Genomic DNA, 21,927 nt, shown 5'->3' with positions numbered 1-21,927 from the left:
GTCTTCTATCAGCACATGTGCATGACTCTAGTATAACAGATGTACTACTAACCCAACTTAATTTACCCATAACCAACCCCCAACCTTCTTCCCCATTAACATGGAGACCACACCATTTTGTTGGGTAAATAATAGGCCGTAGCAGCCTGTTTTATTAAAGGTAATAATAATTTAACATTTTTAACGTAAACACACCTGTCATACTAACTGAACTGACGTTGGTCTCCGCAGGCAAAAGCCTCTAACTGTAAAACACTAACTGTATATATAAACATATATACATATAACCATATAACTTCTCTATTGCACTGCGGTCCCTCGTGCCCTTCTGTCAGGCCTCAAGCCGATGCTGGCTCAAAGACCCTCCCGACCGCAGTGCTCCATACTCATTCCCCAGGTAACCTCCGTTCTCTGGGCATCATCATATCCCCTGTCACCGACAGGTCTTTAATCATTTATTTTAACACGGCTCCTCCTTCACCCGCAGAGACCAAACCTCGCCGCTGCCACGACAATCCCTTGCAAACCTACGGAGAAACAAGCAAACACAAACAACACGCAACACCACAACACTGACATACAACTCAAACCACCGAAAAGGAACATCAACAACAGGGGAGGGTGGGTGGGAACTTTCCTGCGCGCTCTGCTTGCCCTGGGGGCGGGGACTTACCCTTTTATCAACTCCTCTCTCCGCACCCCCGGGCCCCCTGAGTAGCCGATGGTTAATTTGGGCCCTGTTCACTGAGTCATGTGGGCCCTCCACCGAGTCCCCTTGGTCCTAGCTCCGGGCTGTCTTTCAGCTTACCCGATTGACTTCTTTTGCTGTCGTTGTACAGGGGATTACTACCAAGTCTTATTTAGCAGCTTATAATAGTCACATGTATTACTACATGAAAATACATTTTATTGGGCTCTATATTTTTTTTTTACATTTCTATCTTTATATTTGTTATATTTATTACGGTAATTCATTTTAATTGTGTATTTTTGTTAATTTTTCATGAAATCATTCCTGGTTCCAGCACCTTATATCTGGTGGTATGTGTACTTCCCTATATTACAACGGTATTTGTACGTCTTTATATCCCGGTGGTATGTGTACATCCTTATATCCCAGCTGTACATGTACATCCTTGTATACCGGTGGTATATGTACGTCCTCATATCCCAGCTGTACATGTACGTCCTTATATCCTGGTGGTATATGTACGTCCTTATATCCCAGCTGTACATGTACGTCCTTATATCCCGGCTGACTGTACATGTACGTCCTTATATCCTGGCTGTACATGTACGTCCTTATATCCCGGTGGTATATGTACGTCCTCATATCCCAGCTGTACATGTACGTCCTTATATCCTGGTGGTATATGTACGTCCTTATATCCCAGCTGTACATGTACGTCCTTATATCCCAGCTGTACATGTACGTCCTTATATCCCGGCTGTACATCTACGTCCTTATATCCCGGTGGTATATGTACGTCCTTATATCCCGGTGGTATATGTACGTCCTTATATCCCAGCTGTACATGTACGTCCTTATATCCCGGCTGTACATCTACGTCCTTATATCCCGGTGGTATATGTACGTCCTTATATCCCAGCTGTACATGTACGTCCTTATATCCCGGTGGTATATGTACGTCCTTATATCCCAGCTGTACATGTACGTCCTTATATCCCAGCTGTACATCTACGTCCTTATATCCCGGTGGTATATGTACGTCCTTATATCCCAGCTGTACATGTACGTCCTTATATCCTGGTGGTATTTGTACATCCTTATATCCTGGTGGTATTTGTGCATCCTTTTATGCCGGTGGTATGTGTAAATCCTTATATCTCGGTGGTTTGTGTACATCCTTATATCACAGTGTTATGTGTACATCCTTATATCACAGTGTTATGTGTACATCCTTATATCACAGTGTTATGTGTACATCCTTATATCATGGCGTTATGTGTACATCCTTATATCTCTGTGGTATGTGTACATCCTTATATCACAGTGTTATGTGTACATCCTTATATCGTGGCGTTATGTGTATGGCCTTATACCCAGGCGGTATGTGTATTTCCTTATAACCAGGTGGTATGTGTATGTCCTTATACCCAGGCAGTATGTGTACATCCTTATATCCAGGCGGTATGTGTACGTCCTTATATCCGGTGCTATGTGTACGTCCTTATATCCGGTGGTATGTGTACGTCCATATATCCAGTGGTATGTGTACGTCCTTATATCCTGGCAGTATGTGTACGTCCTTATATCCTGGCAGTATGTGTACGTCCTTATATCCCGATGGAATGTGTACCTCCTTATAGCCTGGTGGTATTTGTACGTCCTTAAATCCAGGCAGTATGTGTACATCCTTATATCTTGGCGGTATGTGTACAGCTTTATATCCAGATGGTATGTGTATGGCCTCATATCCCACGATATGTGTATGTCCTTATATCCCATTTGCACCAAGCTGGTCCATTAGGCTGTGGTTAAGGCAGCCAAAAAAAATAAAAAAAATAATAATTATTATAAATATAATTATAAAAAAAATAATTGAGAATAACTTGGTTTGAGAGCATTTTGCAAGACAAGCAAAATGTTTTAATAAATTTTGCCTTGATATACAAGTGATGTCTTAAAATAAGAGTAGCGTCATGTCACAACTGAGTATAAAAGAGAAGAGAGGAGCCTCTAAGTGTAGCAATATGGTTACATTTAATGAAGGTACAACATTACCTTCAGTGGAGTCCAAAAGGGACATTTGCTGCCTAATATACCTGATGTCTCTTTAAAGAAGACCTGTGTGATTGTAAGTGAGAGGAATACTTTTGAGTCATCATTCATGGTTAACTGATAAACTGTTAAGGCATTTAAAGCATCAGATATGGATAATTTTGGGTACAGAGGTTTCACAGTTTCAGGGGCGTGCAGAATTTTTAAATTTTGAACCTCATCTTTATATTTTACCAATAAAGTGGGTATTATATTGTGTTTGTGTGCACTAATATTAACTTTAGTGTATTTTTTACTTAACCACTTGCTGACGGCCGTACGACTTTGTACGGCCTCAGCGCGGCTCCCAATCCCTAACAGGCCGTCTTTTTACGGCCTCCCCTTTTCGCGTTCCCCGCGCGCGCTCCCGAGCGCGCAGCGGGGAACTGCTGTGCTGGCCGTGTCCCTCGGACACAGCCAGTCACAGATCGCCGTGAACGGCCAATCGGAGCGGCCGTTTCCTAGGCGATCTGTGCGGCCAATGAGAGATGATCTCATATGTTTACATATGAGATCATCTCTCATTCCCGGCTCTCGCAGACAGCGGTGCTGTCAGGGGAGAGAGGAGACGGATCTGTGTCTCTTGTACATAGAGACACAGATCAGTCACCCCCCCAGTCACCCCCCTTCCCCCACAGTTAGAACACTAATTAGGGTACACATTTAACCCCTTCCTCACCCCCTAGTGTTAACCCCTTCCCTGCCAGTCACATTTATACAGTAATTAGTGCATATTTATAGCACTGATTGCAGTATAAATGTGAATGGCGCCAAAAATGTGTCAAAAGTGTCCGATGTGTCCGCCATAACGTCGCAGTCCCAATAAAAATCGCAGATCGCCGCCATTTCTAGTAAAAAAAAAAGCATTTATACAGTAATTAGTGCATATTTATAGCACTGATTGCAGTATAAATGTGAATGGCGCCAAAAATGTGTCAAAAGTGTCCGATGTGTCCGCCATAACGTCGCAGTCCCAATAAAAATCGCAGATCGCCGCCATTTCTAGTAAAAAAAAAAAATAAAAAAAATAATAATTCTGTCCCTTATTTTGTAGGCGCTATAACTTTTGCGCAAACCAGTCGCTTATTGCGATTTTTTTTTTTTTTTTACTAAAAATATGTAGAATACGTATCGGCCTAGACTGAGGATAAAAAAAAACGTAAAAAAAAAAATTGAGCTATTTATTATAGCAACAAAGTAAAAATATTTTATTTTTTTTCAAAATTGTCGCTCTATTTTTGTTTATAGCGCAAAAAATAAAAACCGCAGAGGTGATCAAATACCACCAAAAGAAAGCTCTATTTGTGGGGAAAAAAGGACGTTAATTTTGTTTGGGAGCCACGTCGCACGACCGCGCAATTGTCAGTTAAAGCGACGCAGTGCCGAATCGCAAAAAGTCCTCTGGTCAGGAAGGGGTTTAAGTGCCCAGTAAGGAAGTGGTTAATAAGCACTAGGGTTGTCCCGATACTAGTATCGGTACCGATACTGAGCATTTGCAAGTACTCGCGCAAATGCTCCCGATGCTTCTCCGATACTTTTTTTTCTTCCTCTGAGAGGGGGCAGAGTGCAGGCGGAGACTGAGAGGGGGCGGAGAGGAGAGCTGTCCTTGGGTATGTAAAACATGCCACTGGAGGAGAGCTGCTGCCACCGTCTAGTTGTTCGGTGCTCGGAACATATCAGCTTTTATTTGAATAGCTGTGTGTTCCCCGCCACGCGTTGTCATATATAGCCCCTCCCCCTTGTCCGGGCACTTTGATAGACAGATCACCCGTCCCAGCATTGGGGAACACACAGCTATTCAAATGAAAGCTGATATGTTCCCCGAGCGCCAAACAACTAGACGGCAGGGGGGAGACCTACACAAAACTGCATATGGGAGAGACACACAAGGCTGCATATGGGAGAGACACACAAGGCTGCATATGGGAGAGACACACAAGGCTGCATATGGGAGAGACACACAAGGCTGCATATGGGAGAGACACACAAGGCTGCATATGGGAGAGACACACAAGGCTGCATATGGGAGAGACACACAAGGCTGCATAAGGGAGAGACACACAAGGCTGCATAAGGGAGAGACACACAAGGCTGCATAAGGGAGAGACACACAAGGCTGCATATGGGAGAGACACACAAGGCTGCATATGGGAGAGACACACAAGGTTGAATATGGGAGAGACACACTAGGCTCAATTTGGGAGAGACACACAAGGTTGAATATGGGAGAGACACACAAGATTGAATATGGGAGAGACACACAAGGCTGAATACGGGAGAGACACACAAGGCTGCATATGGGAGAGACACACAAGGTTGAATATGGGAGAGACACACAAGGTTGAATATGGGAGAGACACACAAGGTTGAATATGGGAGAGACACACAAGGCTGCATATGGGAGAGACACACAAGGTTGAATATGGGAGAGACACACAAGGCTGCATATGGGAGAGACACACAAGGTTGAATATGGGAGAGACACACAAGGTTGAATATGGGAGAGACACACAAGGTTGAATATGGGAGAGACACACAAGGTTGAATATGGGAGAGACACACAAAGCTGAATATGGGAGAGACACACAAGGTTGAATATGGGAGAGACACACAAGGCTGAATACGGGAGAGACACACAAGGCTGCATACGGGAGAGACACACAAGGTTGAATATGGGAGAGACACACAAGGTTGAATATGGGAGAGACACACAAGGTTGAATATGGGAGAGACACACAAGGTTGAATATGGGAGAGACACACAAGGCTGCATATGGGAGAGACACACAAGGTTGAATATGGGAGAGACACACAAGGCTGCATATGGGAGAGACACACAAGGTTGAATATGGGAGAGACACACAAGGTTGAATATGGGAGAGACACACAAGGTTGAATATGGGAGAGACACACAAGGTTGAATATGGGAGAGACACACAAAGCTGAATATGGGAGAGACACACAAGGTTGAATATGGGAGAGACACACAAGGTTGAATATGGGAGAGACACACAAGGCTGCATATGGGAGAGACACACAAGGTTGAATATGGGAGAGACACACAAGGTTGAATATGGGAGAGACACACAAGGCTGAATATAGGAGAGACACACAAGGCTGAATATGGGAGAGACACACAAGGCTGAATATGGGAGAGACACACAAGGATGAATATGGGAGAGACACACAAGGTTGAATATGGGAGAGACACACAAGGCTGCATATGGGAGAGACACACAAGGTTGAATATGGGAGAGACACACAAGGCTGAATATGGGAGAGACACACAAGGCTGCATATGGGAGAGACACACACGGTTGAATATGGGAGAGACACACAAGGCTGAATATGGGAGAGACACACAAGGTTGAATATGGGAGAGACACACAAGGTTGAATATGGGAGAGACACACAAGGCTGAATATAGGAGAGACACACAAGGCTGAATATGGGAGAGACACACAAGGCTGAATATGGGAGAGACACACAAGGATGAATATGGGAGAGACACACAAGGCTGGATATGGGAGAGACACAAGGCTGCATTTAAAAAAAAAGTATCGGTAATCGGTATCGGCGAGTACATGAAAAAAAGTATCGGTACTTGTACTCGGTCCTAAAAAAGTGGTATCGGGACAACCCTAATAAGCACGCATGCAATTGAAAATACCAAAATTTTGCTTTCAAAGTATTTTATTTTCAATAAGTACACAGAAAAATGTATTGCATTGCATTGAAAACAATACCTGAGGGATAACAACACAGTAGATAAGCAAGTGTCACATAGTCTTCTAGTGTGAGGAGAGGACGTCTTCAATCATGGCGTCAGCTTGACAGACAACCTTCATAGCACTTTCAAGCTGGGCCGTCCCAAAGCATCACCCCCGGAACGGCCGCCTGAGAAACTGGGTTTCCTCTGAACCCCCGGCACCCCTGTAGGGATCAATCTGTGCCGGGGGAGGAAGCCTCCCCCATGGCCCCACCCCGGGGCCCCCGGAGCCGCTCAGCCAGAAGGGCCTGATCATGTAGTCAGGACTTGAGGCCAACTCATCTGTCTCCTCCATTCTCATGACAGGATAAGCAGGGAAAATACCAACATTTTACTCTCCAGGGTCACTGTTTTCAGAAAATATTATTTATTGGGCTTAAAATGTGTATTTTAATGTGTGAAAATACTGAAATAAATGTCTCTGGTAGACAAAGAGGCTGCTAAAGAGACACCTTGGTGTTGCCGCTGACTTCAATTGATGTTGATTGTGGACAGATTTTCCCCTTAACTGGCCAATGCTACCAATAAGTTGAGCGCTCTGGGGTTATTTTCGAACATAGGACATTGGTTAGCTTCTATTCTCCAAATACCAGTTCCTATCCAAGTTTAAAGGCCCAGAATTTGTCCGGGGCTTATGGAGGAGTCAGGTGACCCTGGGGTTTGGGAAAGGGATGGAATATTTTTTTTTAGTTATCTTTTAAATGTTTTCAGTCTGGTCCCATGATGCTGGTCTTCTTCTTCTGAACATCACCCAATGGTGGACTGCCCTGGATAATGCTCTAATGTGATGACCTCAGCATTTATCTTTGCATTATTATACTGTGGAGAAAGGATGCCATAGTATCAGCCTCTCAGAGGGAGGGTCCATGATCAGGGCTGCCATCAGAGGGGGAGAGTCCAGAACCAGGGCCGTCCTACCCTGCAGTGATTGCTCTCAGCATCCACAGAATAGCACACACAGCTCTGTTACTCTCTGGGCCTCTATATGACCTCAATCTTGGGCTTGGCCCTGGTCAGTATTTAAATTGTCCAGTTCTGCATGAACCTCTGCCCGTCCACCTTAAAATAGACTGGCCCATCACTAGGCTGGACCTTAAGGGAGACCGCAACCAGGGTTGGGAGTTCCCCCATGTCTACACAAGACACTGACAGCCGGAGGAAGGAGGACGAATCAGGTGCTTCCTATGGGACCTGCACAGAGTAATAGAGGAGGAAGAACGGCTTAGAAATTCAATGGCAGGCGGGCAATCCGCTGATTTCTGGGCAATCTCATCCTCTGTGATTGTGGCATTCTAATTCCATCTCCGGGGAGGGTCTCCTCCCTCTATACAGATTAGTATCTTATATATGATCAGTATATTTGGGCAGTATATCGTATATGATCAGTATATATGGGCAGGAGGAGGAGGAAATGGGATGGGGGAGATGAAACTGGAAGAGGAGGACATGGGATGGAAGAGGAGGAGGACATGGGATAGAGATGTTGGGGCTGGAAGAGGACATGGGATGGAGGCAGGGGCAGACTGACCGTTCGAGCACTCGGGCACTGCCCGAGGGCCCCATGCCACTAGGGGGCTGCATCAGGGTAGCCAGGCTCAGTAAAACCAGGGACAGTATGTAAAAATCTGTGTTTTCTTACATCTGTCCCTGATATGTCCGATATCGACATGCTTTTGATGTGAAAATCCCAACATCCACTCACCTTCACTGGCCACCACCAACTCCTCCTTCAACATCCACCCACCTTCACTGGCTACCACCAACTCCCCCTTCAACATCCGCCCACCTTCATCAACCACCAGCAACCTTCCCTTCAACATCCACCCACCTCCATCAGCCACCTTCAACTCCCTACTTCAACATGCACCCACTTTCGCCGATCACCACTACACCCCCTTCAAAATCTATCCACCTTCATCAGCCACCACCAATTAGGGTTGCCACCTGTACAGGAATGACCCGAGTGCCAACATCTGCCCACCTACATTAACCACCAGAAACCAGGGCCAGGACAAGGAGTTAGCAGGAGGGGCGGCTGCCCTGGGCGCAATAGTTTATTTCAGGAATGTGGGCACCCTGACCCTAACCCTGAGGGAAGGGGGGTGCAGTTTGGCATTATTGCCCTGGGTGCTGGATGGCCTTGTCCCGGAACTGCCAGCAACCTTCTCTTTAACATCCACCCACCTCTATCAGTCACCTCCACCTCCCCACTTCAACATGCACCCACTTTCCCCCGATCACCACTACCCTCCCCCTTCAACATCCACCCACCTTCATCAGCCACCACCAGCTAAAATTGCCACCTGTACGGGAATGACTCAGGCAGTCTGGGTTTTGACACTTGTGCCTGAGTTTCTGTCTTCCTGAAACCCTGACACAGCATACCTCCAGTCCCATCAGATATCTTTCCTGGGGATGGACAGGACTGGAGCCAGTACAGAACCTTAGTGGGGGTATCCTTGAATGCAGTAATAATTCCTTTTGGCTGCCATACCTTCTGCACCTCCCCTTCTGCCAGCCTGTGAATCCTTTCATTAATTGCTAGGGCCGCCAGTGTCCACCCACCTTCACTGGCCACCACCATTCAACATCAGCCCACCTCCTTCATTAACCAGCAGCAACCAGGGCCGGGACAAGGAGTGGGCAGGAGGGACGGCTGCCCTGGGCGCAATAGTTTATTACAGGGATGTAGGACCGCCAGAGTCCTAGCAACCAGTGATGCTTTCAGTGTGCACGCACAGTGGCACATGTGATTTTTTTTACAGCCGCTCCACCTCCCAGCTCCGCCAGCTAACTCCTACCGGTTCCCACACATTTTTGCAGTGGCTTTGGCGACAGTCCTTCATGCTGGCAAAATATAGACTGCTCAATAGAAGGCATGCGTCACTACAATAGATGTCTCAAAGGTAGAGGGGCACTTATATAAGGGGACTCTGAGATGATGGGGGGGTCTCTAAGGGGGGGGTGAGGTGCTAATATAAAGGGACTCTAATCTAATGGAGGTCTGTAAGGGGGTGCTGATATAAGGGGACTCTGATATAATGGTGGTCTCCAATGGGGGATGCTGACTGCTGATATAATGCTGATCAACCATTTGATCAGCAGTCAGCACTCCCCATTATAGACCACCATTTCATCAGTGGGGGCTGCCACCTCAAATTGAGAAGCAGGGGGGTGCCGCTGCTAATTGAGAAAATTGAGAAGCGTGCAGGGGTGCCACGAATTGGGGGGAAACATGGAAAAATTGAGATAAATGGACAGCCGCACTCCAGAGGAACTTGAAGAAGTCGTCTTTATTAATAAAAGATGGACATGCAAATCCAAAAATACAGTCACATGAGGGGACAGCCGACGCATTTCGCACTCAGTTAGTGCTTAGTCATGGCTAAGCACTAACTGAGTGCGAAACGCGTCGGCTGTCCCCTCATGTGACTGTATTTTTGGATTTGCATGTCCATCTTTTATTAATAAAGACGACTTCTTCAAGTTCCTCTGGAGTGCGGCTGTCCATTTATCTCCATTTTTCCATGTTTGCCTTGTGCATTGCCAGCACCTTGGACTCCTGAGAGGTTCCTTAAATTGCCTACAAAGACCCACCTGGAGCGGTGACTCCCTCCCTTTTGAAAAAGGGGGGGTTGCCATCCGGGGGCCCTGGGGAGCTCTGCGCCCTTTAATAAAAAGAAAAAAGAAAGAAAAAAATGTATATTAAAAAAAATAAAATACCTTTTTTTTATAAAAAAAAAGGGGGGTTGCCATCCGGGCCCCTGGGGACCTCTGGGCCATTTAAAAAAAAAATGTAAAACAAAAATTAAGACATTTTTTATAAAAAAAAAGGGGGGGTTGCCATCCGGGGCCCTGGGGACCTCTGGGTTCTTTAATAAAAATAATAAAAAAAAATATATATATATATATATAAAAAAAAGGGGGGTTGCCATCCGGGCCCTGGGGACCTCTGGGCCCTTTAATAAAAAAATTATAAAAAATGATATATATAAAAAAAATTATAAAAAAAAAGGGGGGTTGCCATCCGGGGCCATGGGGACCTCCAGGCCCCTTAAAAAAAAAAAAAAAAAAGGGAGGTTGCCATCCGGGCCCCTTGGGACCTCCAGGCCCCTTACAGGTGTACTGCCTGCACCCCCTGATGGTGGCCCTGACAGTGTTAAAAAATAAAATAATAAATAAGAATTAAAAAAAATGAAAAGCCTGTTCCCCGTGCTCATGCACAAATCCGAATACATGCGTATGTCCTTGCACGCATATGTAAACAACGATCACACCACACATGTGAGGATCGCTATGAACATCAGAGTGAGAGCAATCATTTTTATGCCAGACCTCCTGTGTAACCCTGCACTGGTAATTTGTAAAAGGCTTTAAAAGCGTTGCCTATGTAGATTCGTAGGGACCGTAATTTGGCGCTGTTCCAAGGGTTGGACGCAACTTTAAAGCATGACATGTTTGGTATCTATTTTCTCAGCTTAGCTTCATCTTTTAAATTCTACCAAACAATTGGGTATTATATTTTGTTTTTGTGCATCCATTAAAGTGTATTTTTTATATAAAAGAAAATGCATTTCAAAAACCACTGCGGAAATATCGTGTGACATTTTATTCTCTAGGGCCTCTGCTAAAAATATATATATAACATTCGGATTTTTTAAGTGGTTTTCTAGCAAAAAAAAATTTTTTTTACGTGTACAGGAAGGTGATAAATGCCAGAAGTGGTAAACTCCTCCATCCATGCTTTATTTATTTTTTTGAGAGATCACTTTGAAATGCATCCCCCTAACATTTCTAGCTGTGGCCATCTTGCGTTAGGGCAGGTGATTCATTTACTTCCTGGAATCCGTCTGCCCTTAGTTCAGGCATGTAGGCAGGAGGGTGTGCTTAGCTGAGAAAGCCCCATCTCCTCATCTGAACACTCCTGGGATGTACAGTGTGACATCATTTTGGCACAGACCAGATACCAGTAAACCACCAGAAACCAGGAGACTCTGATGGGGGCACCTAATTTAAGGGGGACTCCAATGGGGAAACCTGATGTGATGGGGTACCTAATGTAAGAGGGAACTCTGATGGGGGCACCAAATGTAAGGGGGACTCTGATGGGCAAAGCTGATGTAAGGAAGACTCGGATGGGTGCACCTGATGTCAGAGGGACTCTGATGGGGGCACCTAAGTTTAAGGGGGACTCGGATGGACATACCAGCTTTAAAAGGGACTCTGATGGGGGCACTTAATTTAAGGGGGACTCTGATGGGGACACCTGATGTAAGAGAGACTCTGATGGGGCACCTCATGTAAGAGGGACTCTGATGGGGGCAACTAATTTAATGGGGACGCTGATGGACATACCAGCTTTAAGGGGGACCCTGATGGGGGCACATAATTTAAGGGAACTCTGATGGGGAAACCTGATGTAAGGGAGACTCAGATGGGTGAACCTGATGTAAAAGGGACTCTAATGGGGACACCTAATTTAAGGGGGACTCTGATGAACATACAAACTTTAAGTGGACCCTGATGTGGCAATTAATTGAAGGGGGACTCTGATGGGGAAACCTGATGTAAGGTAGACTTGGATGGGATACCTGATGTAAGAGGGAGGGGGTTATTGATTAGGGTGTAGAGACAGGGAGGGGGGTAATTTTAGGGGGGAGTGGCATGGAGGGGGGTCGTATTAGGATGGTGTGGCAGGAAGGGGGGTTTAGGGTGGAGAGGCAGGGAGGGGGGAATATTGTTTAGGGTGGAGAGGCGGGAAGGGGGGTTTGATTTAGGGTGGAGAGGCAGGGAGGGGGGATTATTGTTTAGGGTGGAGAGGCGGGAAAAGGGGTTATTTGTTTAGGGTGGAGAGGCAGGATGGGGGGGGGGGTATTTTTTAGGGTGGAGATGTGTGGAGGGGGTTATTGTTTAGGGTGGAGAGGCAGGGAGGTAGATTATTGTTTAGGGTGGAGATGTTGGGTGGGGGTTATTGTTTAGGGTGGAGAGGCAGGGAGGTGGATTATTGTTTAGGGTGGAGATGTGGGGAGGGGGTTATTGTTTAGGGTGGAGAGGCAGGGAGGGGGGTTATTGTTTAGGATGGTGTTGCAGGGAGGGGGGTTTGATTTAGGGTGGAGAGGCAGGAGGGGGGGTTATTGTTTAGGGTGGAGAGGCGGGAAGGGGGTTGTTTGTTTTGGGTGGAGATGTGGAGAGGGGGTTATTGTTTAGGGTGGAGAGGCAGGGAGGGAGATTATTGTTTGGGGTGGAGTGGCAGGGAGGGGCGTTATTGTTTAGGATGGAGAGGCAGGGATGGGTTATTGTTTAGGGTGGAGAGGCAGGGAGGGGGTCATTATTTAGGATGGAGAGACAGGGAGGGGTGTAATTATTTAGGGTAGAGAGGCAGGGAGTAATTTAGGGGGAGTGGCAGGGAGGGGGGTTAATTTTAAGGGGGAGTGGCAGGGAAGGGGGTCAATTTTGGATGGTGTGGGGGTTTTGATTTAGGGTGGAGTGGCAGGGGGGGATTATTGTTTAGGGTGAATAGGCAGGGAGGGGGGTTATTTGTTTAGGATGGAGAGGCAGGGAGGGGGTTATTGTTTAGGGTGGAGATGTGGGGAGGGGGTTATTGTTTAGGGATGAGAGGCAGAAAGGTTGGTTATTGTTTAGGGTGGAGTGTCAGGTAGGGGGGTCGTTTTAAGATGGTGTGGCAGGGAGAGGGGTTTGATTTAGCGTGGAGGGGTAGGGAGGGGGGTAATTTTAGGGGGGAGTGTCAGGGAGGGGGGGTCGTTTTAGGATGGTGTGGCAGGGAGGGGGGGTCGTTTTAAGATGGTGTGGCAGGGAGGGGGGTTAGATTTAGGGTGGAGAGGCAGAGAAGGGAAATGCAGGAAGTGAGGGGGGAGAGATTTGGGAACCCCACAGCTGCCAGTCACTGCCCCACACCACAACACTCAGCAGCCCCATCCTTGCCTTTCCATTAAGCTCCGCAGCAGCTGAAACCCTGATGGGGGCACATAATTTAAGGGGACTCTGATGGGGAAACCTGATGTAAGGGAGACTCGGATGGGTGCACCTGATGAAAAAAGGGACTCTAATGGGGACACCGAATTTAAGGGGGACTTTGATGAACATACAAACTTTAGGTGGACCCTGATGGGGGCAATTAATTGAAGGGGGACTCTGATGGGGAAATATGATGTAAGGTAGACTTGGATGGGATACCTGATGTAAGAGGGAGGGGGTTATTGATTAGGGTGAAGAGGCAGGGAGGGGGGTAATTTTAGGGGGGAGTGGCATGGAGGGGGGTCGAATTAGGATGGTGTGGCAGGAAGGGGGGTTTAGGGTGGAGAGGCAGGGAGGGGGGAATATTGTTTAGGGTGGAGAGGCGGGAAGGGGGGTTTGATTTAGGGTGGAGAGACAGGGAGGGGGGATTATTCTTTAGGGTGTAGAGGCGGGAAGGGGGGTTATTTGTTTAGGGTGATGAGGCAGGGAGGGGGTTATTGTTTAGGGTGGAGAGGCAGGGAGGGGGGGACTATTGTTTAGGGTGGAGAGACAGGAAGAGGGTTATTTGTTTAGGGTGGAAAGGCAGGAAGGGGGGTTTGAATTAGGGTGGAGAGGCAGGGAGGGGGGATTATTGTTTAGGGTGGAGAGGCGGGGAGAGGGGTTATTTGTTTAGGGTGGAGAGGCAGGAAGGGGGGATTATTGTTCAGGTTGGAGAGACAGGAAGAGGGTTTTTTGTTTAGGGTGGAGAGGCAGGAAGGGGGGTATTTTTTAGGGTGGAGATGTGTGGAGGGGGTCATTGTTTAGGGTGGAGAGGCAGGGAGGTGGATTATTGTTTAGGGTGGAGAGGCAGGGAGGTGGATTATTGTTTAGGGTGGAGATGTTGGGAGGGGGTTATTGTTTAGGGTGGAGAGGCAGGGAGTTGGATTATTGTTTAGGGTGGAGATGTGGGGAGGGGGTTATTGTTTAGGGTGGAGAGGCAGGGAGGGGGATTGTTGTTTAGGATGGTGTTGCAGGGAGGGGGTTTGATTTAGGGTGGAGAGGCAGGAGGGGGGGTTATTGTTTAGGGTGGAGAGGCGGGAAGGGGGTTGTTTGTTTTGGGTGGAGATGTGGAGAGGGGGTTATTGTTTAGGGTGGAGAGGCAGGGAGGGGGATTATTGTTTAGTGTGGAGTGGCAGGGCCCTCCAGGACTTCAACTAAGATCCGCGGGACCCTGGGACTTACTTGACAGCCCGGGACGGTCCTGCAGAATCCGGGACGGTTGGAAGGTATGCATTTGGTGCAGCACAATTTTTTAAAAAGGTTTTGCATCTGTTTGTACTAAATTTTGTTTTTCATTTGTTTTGTATACTGGAAAAAAAATTGTTGCACGCCACTAAAGTGTTCGGGTTTGGCCCTACTTCCAACATTCACTGACCTGCATTGGCCACCATGAACAACCCCCCTCCTTTCAACATCCACCCACCTTCATTGGCCACCAACTCCTCCCACAGAAATCACTCTGGCTTGGGCACTTCAAAAGGTTTTCAGGTATACACATGTGGATTGACATGACTGCCCCAAAGTACCATATTTTCCAATAGTTGTGCAAGCCAAACATGGGGATTGCAACTATTAGTAGCAGAGAAGGTGAGATATCCACTTACGGCCTGCCCGTCCGTCCGTCGTCGATATACATCGGTCCTTTCATGTTAAATACCGTTGTGTTTGCAGCAGGTAGCTGCCATAACCCCGGTATTTTTTTTCCATGGTAGGCGGACCGCCTTGAGATAAAACTGGTCTCTGCAGCGGATTCGCCACAAGATCACTTTTATCAGCGGCGAGAGAGGTGCCCAGTCCCTCCTGCTGTGTGTGTCCATCGGTAGCTGAGGAGACGATCCACTCCTATCCCCTGATAGGCAGGAAGTCAAGTGAGGAAATGATGGCCCCCACTCGACTCCATACCATTGGACCATTATTTTCTAAATACTTTTTTTTATTGCTTTGAAGTGTAAATATGACATCTGAGGTCTTTTTGACCGCAGATCTCACATTTAAGAGGTCCTATCATGCTTTTTTTTCTATTACAAGGGATGTTTACATGCATTGTAATGGGAATCAAAGTGATCCAATTTAAAAAAAAGAAGAATAAATAAGGAAAAAAAAATAAAATAATTTAAAGCGCCCCGTCTCTCCGAACTCACGTGCAGAAGCGAAAGCATACGTAAGTCACTCATACATAAAAAAAAATGTGTTCAAACCACACATGTGAGGTATCGCTACCATCATTAGAGCAAGAGCACTAGACTTCCTCTGTAACTTAAAACTGGTAACCTATAGAAATGTTTAAATGTCGCCTATGGAGATTTTTAAAGTTTGACGCCATTCTGCGAGCGGGGGCGCAATTTTCAAGCATGAAATGTTGGGTATAATTTTACCCAGCATAATATCATCTTTCACAATATAGAAAGCAATTAGGCTAACTTTACAATTTTGTTATTTTTTTTAATTAAAAAAAAGTGTATTTTTCTCCCAAAAAATCGTGTTTGTAAGACCGCTGCGCAAATACGTTGTGACATAAAGTATTGCAACGACCGCCATTTTATTCTCTAGGGTGTCTGAAAATAAAAAATATAACATTTGGGGGTTCTAAGTAATTTTCTAGCAAAAAAAAAAATTATTTTAACTTGTAAACAACACATGTCAAAAATAGACCCGGTCCTTAAGTGGATATACAACCTTGTAAGGTAACCTGTTACTTTGTCCTGAATGGCAAAAACAACAGATTTACTTTGATAATGACATACAGTACATTAGAATAAAGGGCAAACATTAGAATAGGAAACAAGCTTGAGAAATAAAAAGGTTCTGCCCGATAATTGTCCCCACTGTACTCGACCTCTTTTATTACAAAGGATTAATTATTAGGTATCCTACCGGAGAGGGAGCACTAATAGTAAAGCAATGCAGGGGTTGTCTGTCATTGAACCTCCAGCTCTGTGCAAGCTTCTGGGAAAAGCAGTGAGCAAGTTCAAACAAAATAGTATGAGATTTGGGGATTTTAGGTAGAAGCATTCTGAGCTCAAAGATTAATAACATTGCATTACGATATGGATTATACATCAGTTACCTTATCTACGTGTTTAATTAAAAATGTAATATTCTCTTAATCAAGCCATGTTGCAACTGCTTGGTAAGACTTGTGCAGCCATTTTAGGGGGCATGCTGGGAGCTGTAGTCCAAAATCTGACTTGTCAGTGACCACATTATCCGCCAGTAGATATTATATACTGTATAACCTTAGGTCAACCAGTCAGGACACCGGTGAGGTCACCATTCTTGGGGTCAATTTGTCACCCTTCCTGCTTCCCTCGACATATCTTTATACAACCTTCCTTCACATAAAACACGACATGGAGGGGCTCGGTGAAGAAGGCGGTGAAGGTGTGGAGGTGACGGATCGGGATACCCAACTCATAAAGAGAGATCTGCCCGGCCTCGTAATCCAGATTTATTCTGACTCTGGTTATTAAATTATCAGGTAAAGTGATGGATTTTTTGTCATGTTTTGCTGATAACTGATTAGACTTGCTCTCTAGACACCAGGACATTAGATTAAGTCCAATTTCTGTATAGGTTCCTATCTTTAATATACTGGTGTAACACATCCCAACTTTCCAGTGTGATGATCCCCCAACATCCACATCCCAGTAATGTCTCCCTGAGGAGAAACTCTGACTGCTCATCACCTGAGGTATCATTCCCATGGGCCTCTCTGGTGATTGAGGGCGATTTAGGCTTTCTGCTACCTTGCGTGCGGTCTTCTTGTCGTTTGAAATATAAACATAATTATTAGCCGTGTCTTCATCCAGTGTTATTTCTTCAGGTTCTGGTATGTTTATCCCTTTATTTACCCCTGTTACTATATCAAATAATCCTGTATGTAGTAGGTGCAAGATCTCAGTCGCAATCAGTTCCTCCCCACCATGAAGGAGTTTATCACGTCTCTCTTTGTCCTCCTCATCCTCATCCTCAGTATCACACAAGTCACCTGTGTCTGATTCTTGTAAGACACTTAGTGGGTCTGTCATGTTACATATCTCCTTGATGTGACGAATCTTCCTGGACAGATTGTCCTTCTTTATTTCCAGATCCTGGATTAATTCGGAGGCTGGGAATGAGACTCTCTCTGCCTTCATAGCTATCTCTTTAAGAATTCTCCTCTCCAGGATGTCCAGTTGTCTCCTGATGTCTCTGAATATGGTGGCAACTCTCTTGGTTACACCACCTGCACCGTCTTGTACTTTCCTCTTGTACTTCTGCAGACTCTTGATGCTTTCCTCCATCTCTTCTCCCTTTTTCACCAACTTCTGCAGAGCATTGGTCAGGTTCTCCTTCCTCTTCTCAGAGGCCTCCTCCAGAGCCTCCACCTGGTGTCCCTGATGGTCTCCATGCAGCCTGCAGGACCCACAGAGACAGGCCGAGTCCTCGGTGCAGTAATACTCCAGGATCTTCTCATGGACGGAGCATTTCCTGTTCTTCTGGGGAGTGGTGAGGTCAGATAGGACATGTTGGGATGACTTGCAGTGGACATTTAAATGGTCATCACACAGAGAAGCTTCACACATTAGACAAGATTTAACAGCGGGTACAGGAGAGTGAATACAGTACGTACAGAGGATTTGGCTCTCCTTCTCTGGCTCTGTAGATTGGGAACTCTCCATTATGTTGCGCAGTGTTATGTCCCTGCTGAGTTCAGGCCGTTCCTGGAACTCTTCTCTGCATTCAGGACAGCGATAAACTCCAGACCTCTCCTGTGTATCCAGAACATCTTCTATACATTCCTGGCAGAAGTTGTGTCCACATCTCAGCGTCACAGGATTAGTATCAATGTTCAGACAGATGGAACAGTCCAGCTCCTTCCTCGCATCAGAAAACGCCATCGCTGACTGCAGAAGAGAGAAACAAAGCCAAAAAGATGTGTGTCAGAGGGAGGGGGTAGGAGGAGGAGATGTCTCTGTGTGCAGAACAGGAGGGAGGGGAGAGATCTGCTGATCACGTCATCCGAGATTTTACTGATGCTATTGCCAAAGATTTACAGATTTCCTGCTGATCTGTCTGTCATGAAGGGGGCTGTTCTAAATTACTGGAATTGTAAACCATCCATGCAGCCTGCATGCTGGACAGTGTGCTCTGTGCAGGTCACATCTGACCTGGTACAAGGAAGGAATAGAGACAAAATCTGGAAAAGCACAGAATACAACACTCACAGTTATGGCAAGAGTTTTGTAAAGCACTGGAGTGCTGGGCTTACAGACAGACAGGAATACTGGTAAAATATACTTACAACACTGGGTTATTGAGTTCCTGGAACACAAGAGTACAGGGGTGTGTTAAAGCCTTGTGATGCTGGGCTTACAGGTACACAAGGGGTGTCAACAGGGCTCAAGTCCTGTGGAAACGCGCGGGAATGGAGTCCCTGCACTTTTTTCACAGCTGGAACGCAGTTCCCTTTGCAGGACTAAAGCAGCCGAGAGCAGCCGAGCCGCTCGAGCCAGTCCTTCACTAAGCGGCGATGCCCAGCTCGAGTCACTGTCAGGGGCAGGCGAACCTTAGTAATCCTTTATGTTACTGGCCGCTTCCTGTATATGGATTCATCGGGTAGTGTGCGGGTATTCCGTCACTTCCTTGATGCCGCAATGTCTCCTGGGAGTTTTTGTCATTGTTCCCAGGAGACATTGCGGAGGTCTGCTGCGAGTTATCGCAGGATTTACAAAAAACTTGCTTAAAGTTCTTTCTAAATCCCGCGATAATTCGCGGCAGACCTCCGCAATGTCTCCTGGGAACAATGACAAAAGCTCCCAGGAGACATTGCGGCATCGAGGAAGTGACGGAATACCTGCACACTACCCGATGAATCCATATACAGGAAGCGGCCAGTAACATAAAGGATTACTAAGGTACAGTGGATCGAAAAAAAAACAAAAAAAAAAACATGCGGTTTAGTAATTATGCATATGAGCGTATCATTTTATATTTTTTTTTGGTGGGGGAGTGGATCTTGGGTGGGAGTTCCCATACTTTTTTCCCCAGGACTTGACCCATGGGTAACAATGTTTATGAGGAACAAGGTGGTGCACAGGGCAGCAGTTCAGGGAATGCAGGGTCCAGGTCCTGGGTGCACAGGATACAGGTGGGGTGCACAGGGGGTGTTGAGTGCAAAGTATGGGGAAAAGATGATCTGCACTCCGGTCGTTGCTCTTAAAAATTTGTAGTATTTATTAACAAGCCACAGTGGACAAACGCAAAAATAAATGGTTGACGCATTTCAGCCTAAAAGGCCTTTATCATAACTTCCAGTTTCTTAAAAATTTTAAGAGCGGAGTGCGGATCATCTTTTCCTCATTACTCTACTCAGCCAGCGACTGTGGATCGAGCATCGGGAGCTTTGCTTTCCATGTGATGTATGGGTAGTAGCACTGACTTTTTTTGTTTATAAAGCAGAATTGGAACAAATGGGAAACCATCCTGCCTGCACATACAGCAGATGTGAGATCCCTTGGAAGGGCTGAGGAACTAAGGCATACAGGGTAAGTCCCAGGCCGCGTACACACGGTCGGACAAAACCGATGAGAATGGACCGATGTTCAGTTTCATCGGTCCACACCGACCGTGTGTATAGCCCATCGGTCTGTTGTCCTTCGGTCCAAAATTTTAAAACATGCTTCAAAATCTAACCGATGGCCCACTGCCCGATCGGTCCAAACCGATGGTTAGTACACAAAGCATCGGTTCAAAGCCCGCGCATGCTCAGAATCAAGTCGACGCATGCTTGGAAGCATTGAACTTCGTTTTATTCAGCACGTCGTGTGTTTGACGTCACCGCGTTCTAACTCGATCGGTTTTTGGAACGGTGGTGTGTACGCACTTCAGGCCATCAGGCCACTTCAGCGGTGAACCGATGGAAATGGCCCGTCGGACCATTCTCATCGGTTTGGAACGACCGTGTGTACGCGGCCCCAGGCAAGGCTACTGGAGTCAAATAGCGGCTACTTCGGCAACAGCGGGTATTAATCAGGCTAATTCTATAAAATATACAAAATTTAATGGTATTCACAATTGGCGCAAGATGTATATTTCATGATGCGACTTTAGTTACAGAAACAACTTCATGCACAAAACTACAGAGTTTCCCTAGAAAAATACTAAAGGATGGTGATATAAGAACAGACAAAAAACAAAAAAACACACAGCACAATACAGACACAAAATCAAAATACAACAAAGTCCGGACACCAGCAAGCATTCACAGAGAGACTGCCATGCTTTATGTTGTTTTGGCTATGGTAACAGCATAGGACACGTTTTCCCTTTCTTTTTTTATGCCTTTGTCAGGTATCAGGAAAAGTCATTATAGCGTTTGTTTTGGGAGAGGAGATTGACCAGGAAATCAGAATTGCTTTCTGAAAGGATTCATCCCAATTAATTAACAAAGATGAGGAAATTAGAAATAAATTTAAAGAGCATAAAAAGATGTTCATAAAACATCTTAACATAAAGTGGGATGTATCCTTTCTGGAAACATATATAAACCACAAAATTGTTCAAAAATGGAAGGAGCTTTGTGTCAACCATGGAATTGCTGTCATGGGTTTGATTGTGGATGAGGAGAAAATCCAACTGGACGAATTAAAAGAGCAAATAGAGGAGAGTGCACAAGGTCTAGACTCTTTGAAGGGAATTGTCAGGTACGTCAGCGGCGTGCTGACGTCATCACTACATACAGTATCCTGGAGTGAACTGGCTGTGTTAGCCGGCCGGCTACATATTTTCACATGCAAATTTTTATCTACTTATTGCAAGTGCGATTTTAAATATTTTTTACATTAAATTGTTTTACTGGATTACGATATGTCAGCCTTCTTTCCTTCCTCACCTTGGCTATAATCACAATTGATCATCTGTGAGCGGTGGGAGAATTATCGGATACCGGATATCCTGCTACATAGACCCTTAGGCCCCGTACACACGACCAAACATATATGCTGAAACTGGTCCGCGGACCAGTTTCAGCATACATGTTCGGTCGTGTGTAGGGGCGAGCGGGCCGAATTCCAGCAAACATTTGCCCGCCGGGCCTTTTCCCAGCAGACAAATATTCCTGGACGTGTTTTAAAAGCGTCCGCTGGAATCCTGCCCACTCGGACATGTACGGTCGTCAGTACAGACCTACCGTACATGTCCGAGCGCCCGCCGTCCCTCACATGCATCGAATGACTTTGACGCATGCATGGAAGCCTTTAAATGGCAGGCCCGCCCACGTCGCCGCGTCATCGCCGCGTCATCGTCGCGGTGACGACGCGGACACGCCCCGCGTATTGTTTACGCGCGGACTTCTGTACGATGGTTAGTACAGCCATCGTACA

General features: G+C 46.1%; 1 protein-coding gene across 1 annotated transcript; it reads right to left on the bottom strand.

The window, feature by feature from the left end:
- Positions 1–16,854: 16,854 nt before the first annotated feature.
- On the bottom strand, positions 16,855–18,444 carry LOC120935561 (putative tripartite motif-containing protein 75). The gene is made up of 3 exons (XM_040347610.1): positions 18,173–18,444; positions 17,553–17,959; positions 16,855–17,438 (listed from the first exon to the last, which is right to left on the bottom strand). Exons 1-3 carry the CDS (start codon positions 18,442–18,444, stop codon positions 16,855–16,857), a joined length of 1,263 nt encoding a protein of 420 aa, XP_040203544.1.
- Positions 18,445–21,927: the final 3,483 nt, after the last annotated feature.

This window comes from Rana temporaria, chromosome 4, assembly GCF_905171775.1.
Source record: "Rana temporaria chromosome 4, aRanTem1.1, whole genome shotgun sequence".
Taxonomy (NCBI): Eukaryota; Metazoa; Chordata; class Amphibia; order Anura; family Ranidae; genus Rana; species Rana temporaria.
This window is presented reverse-complemented; position numbering and strand designations above follow the sequence as displayed.

Excerpts from the sequence above, each read along its gene's own strand:
- LOC120935561 (XM_040347610.1), bottom strand. The coding sequence starts at position 18,444 with ATGGCGTTTTCTGATGCGAGGAAGGAGCTGGACTGTTCCATCTGTCTG. Across the intron at positions 17,960-18,172 it reads GAGAGCCAAATCCTCTGTAC|GCTGCATGGAGACCATCAGG; the intron begins GTACTGTATTCA and ends TGGGTCCTGCAG. Across the intron at positions 17,439-17,552 it reads CTTACAAGAATCAGACACAG|GATTATTTGATATAGTAACA; the intron begins GTGACTTGTGTG and ends TACTACATACAG.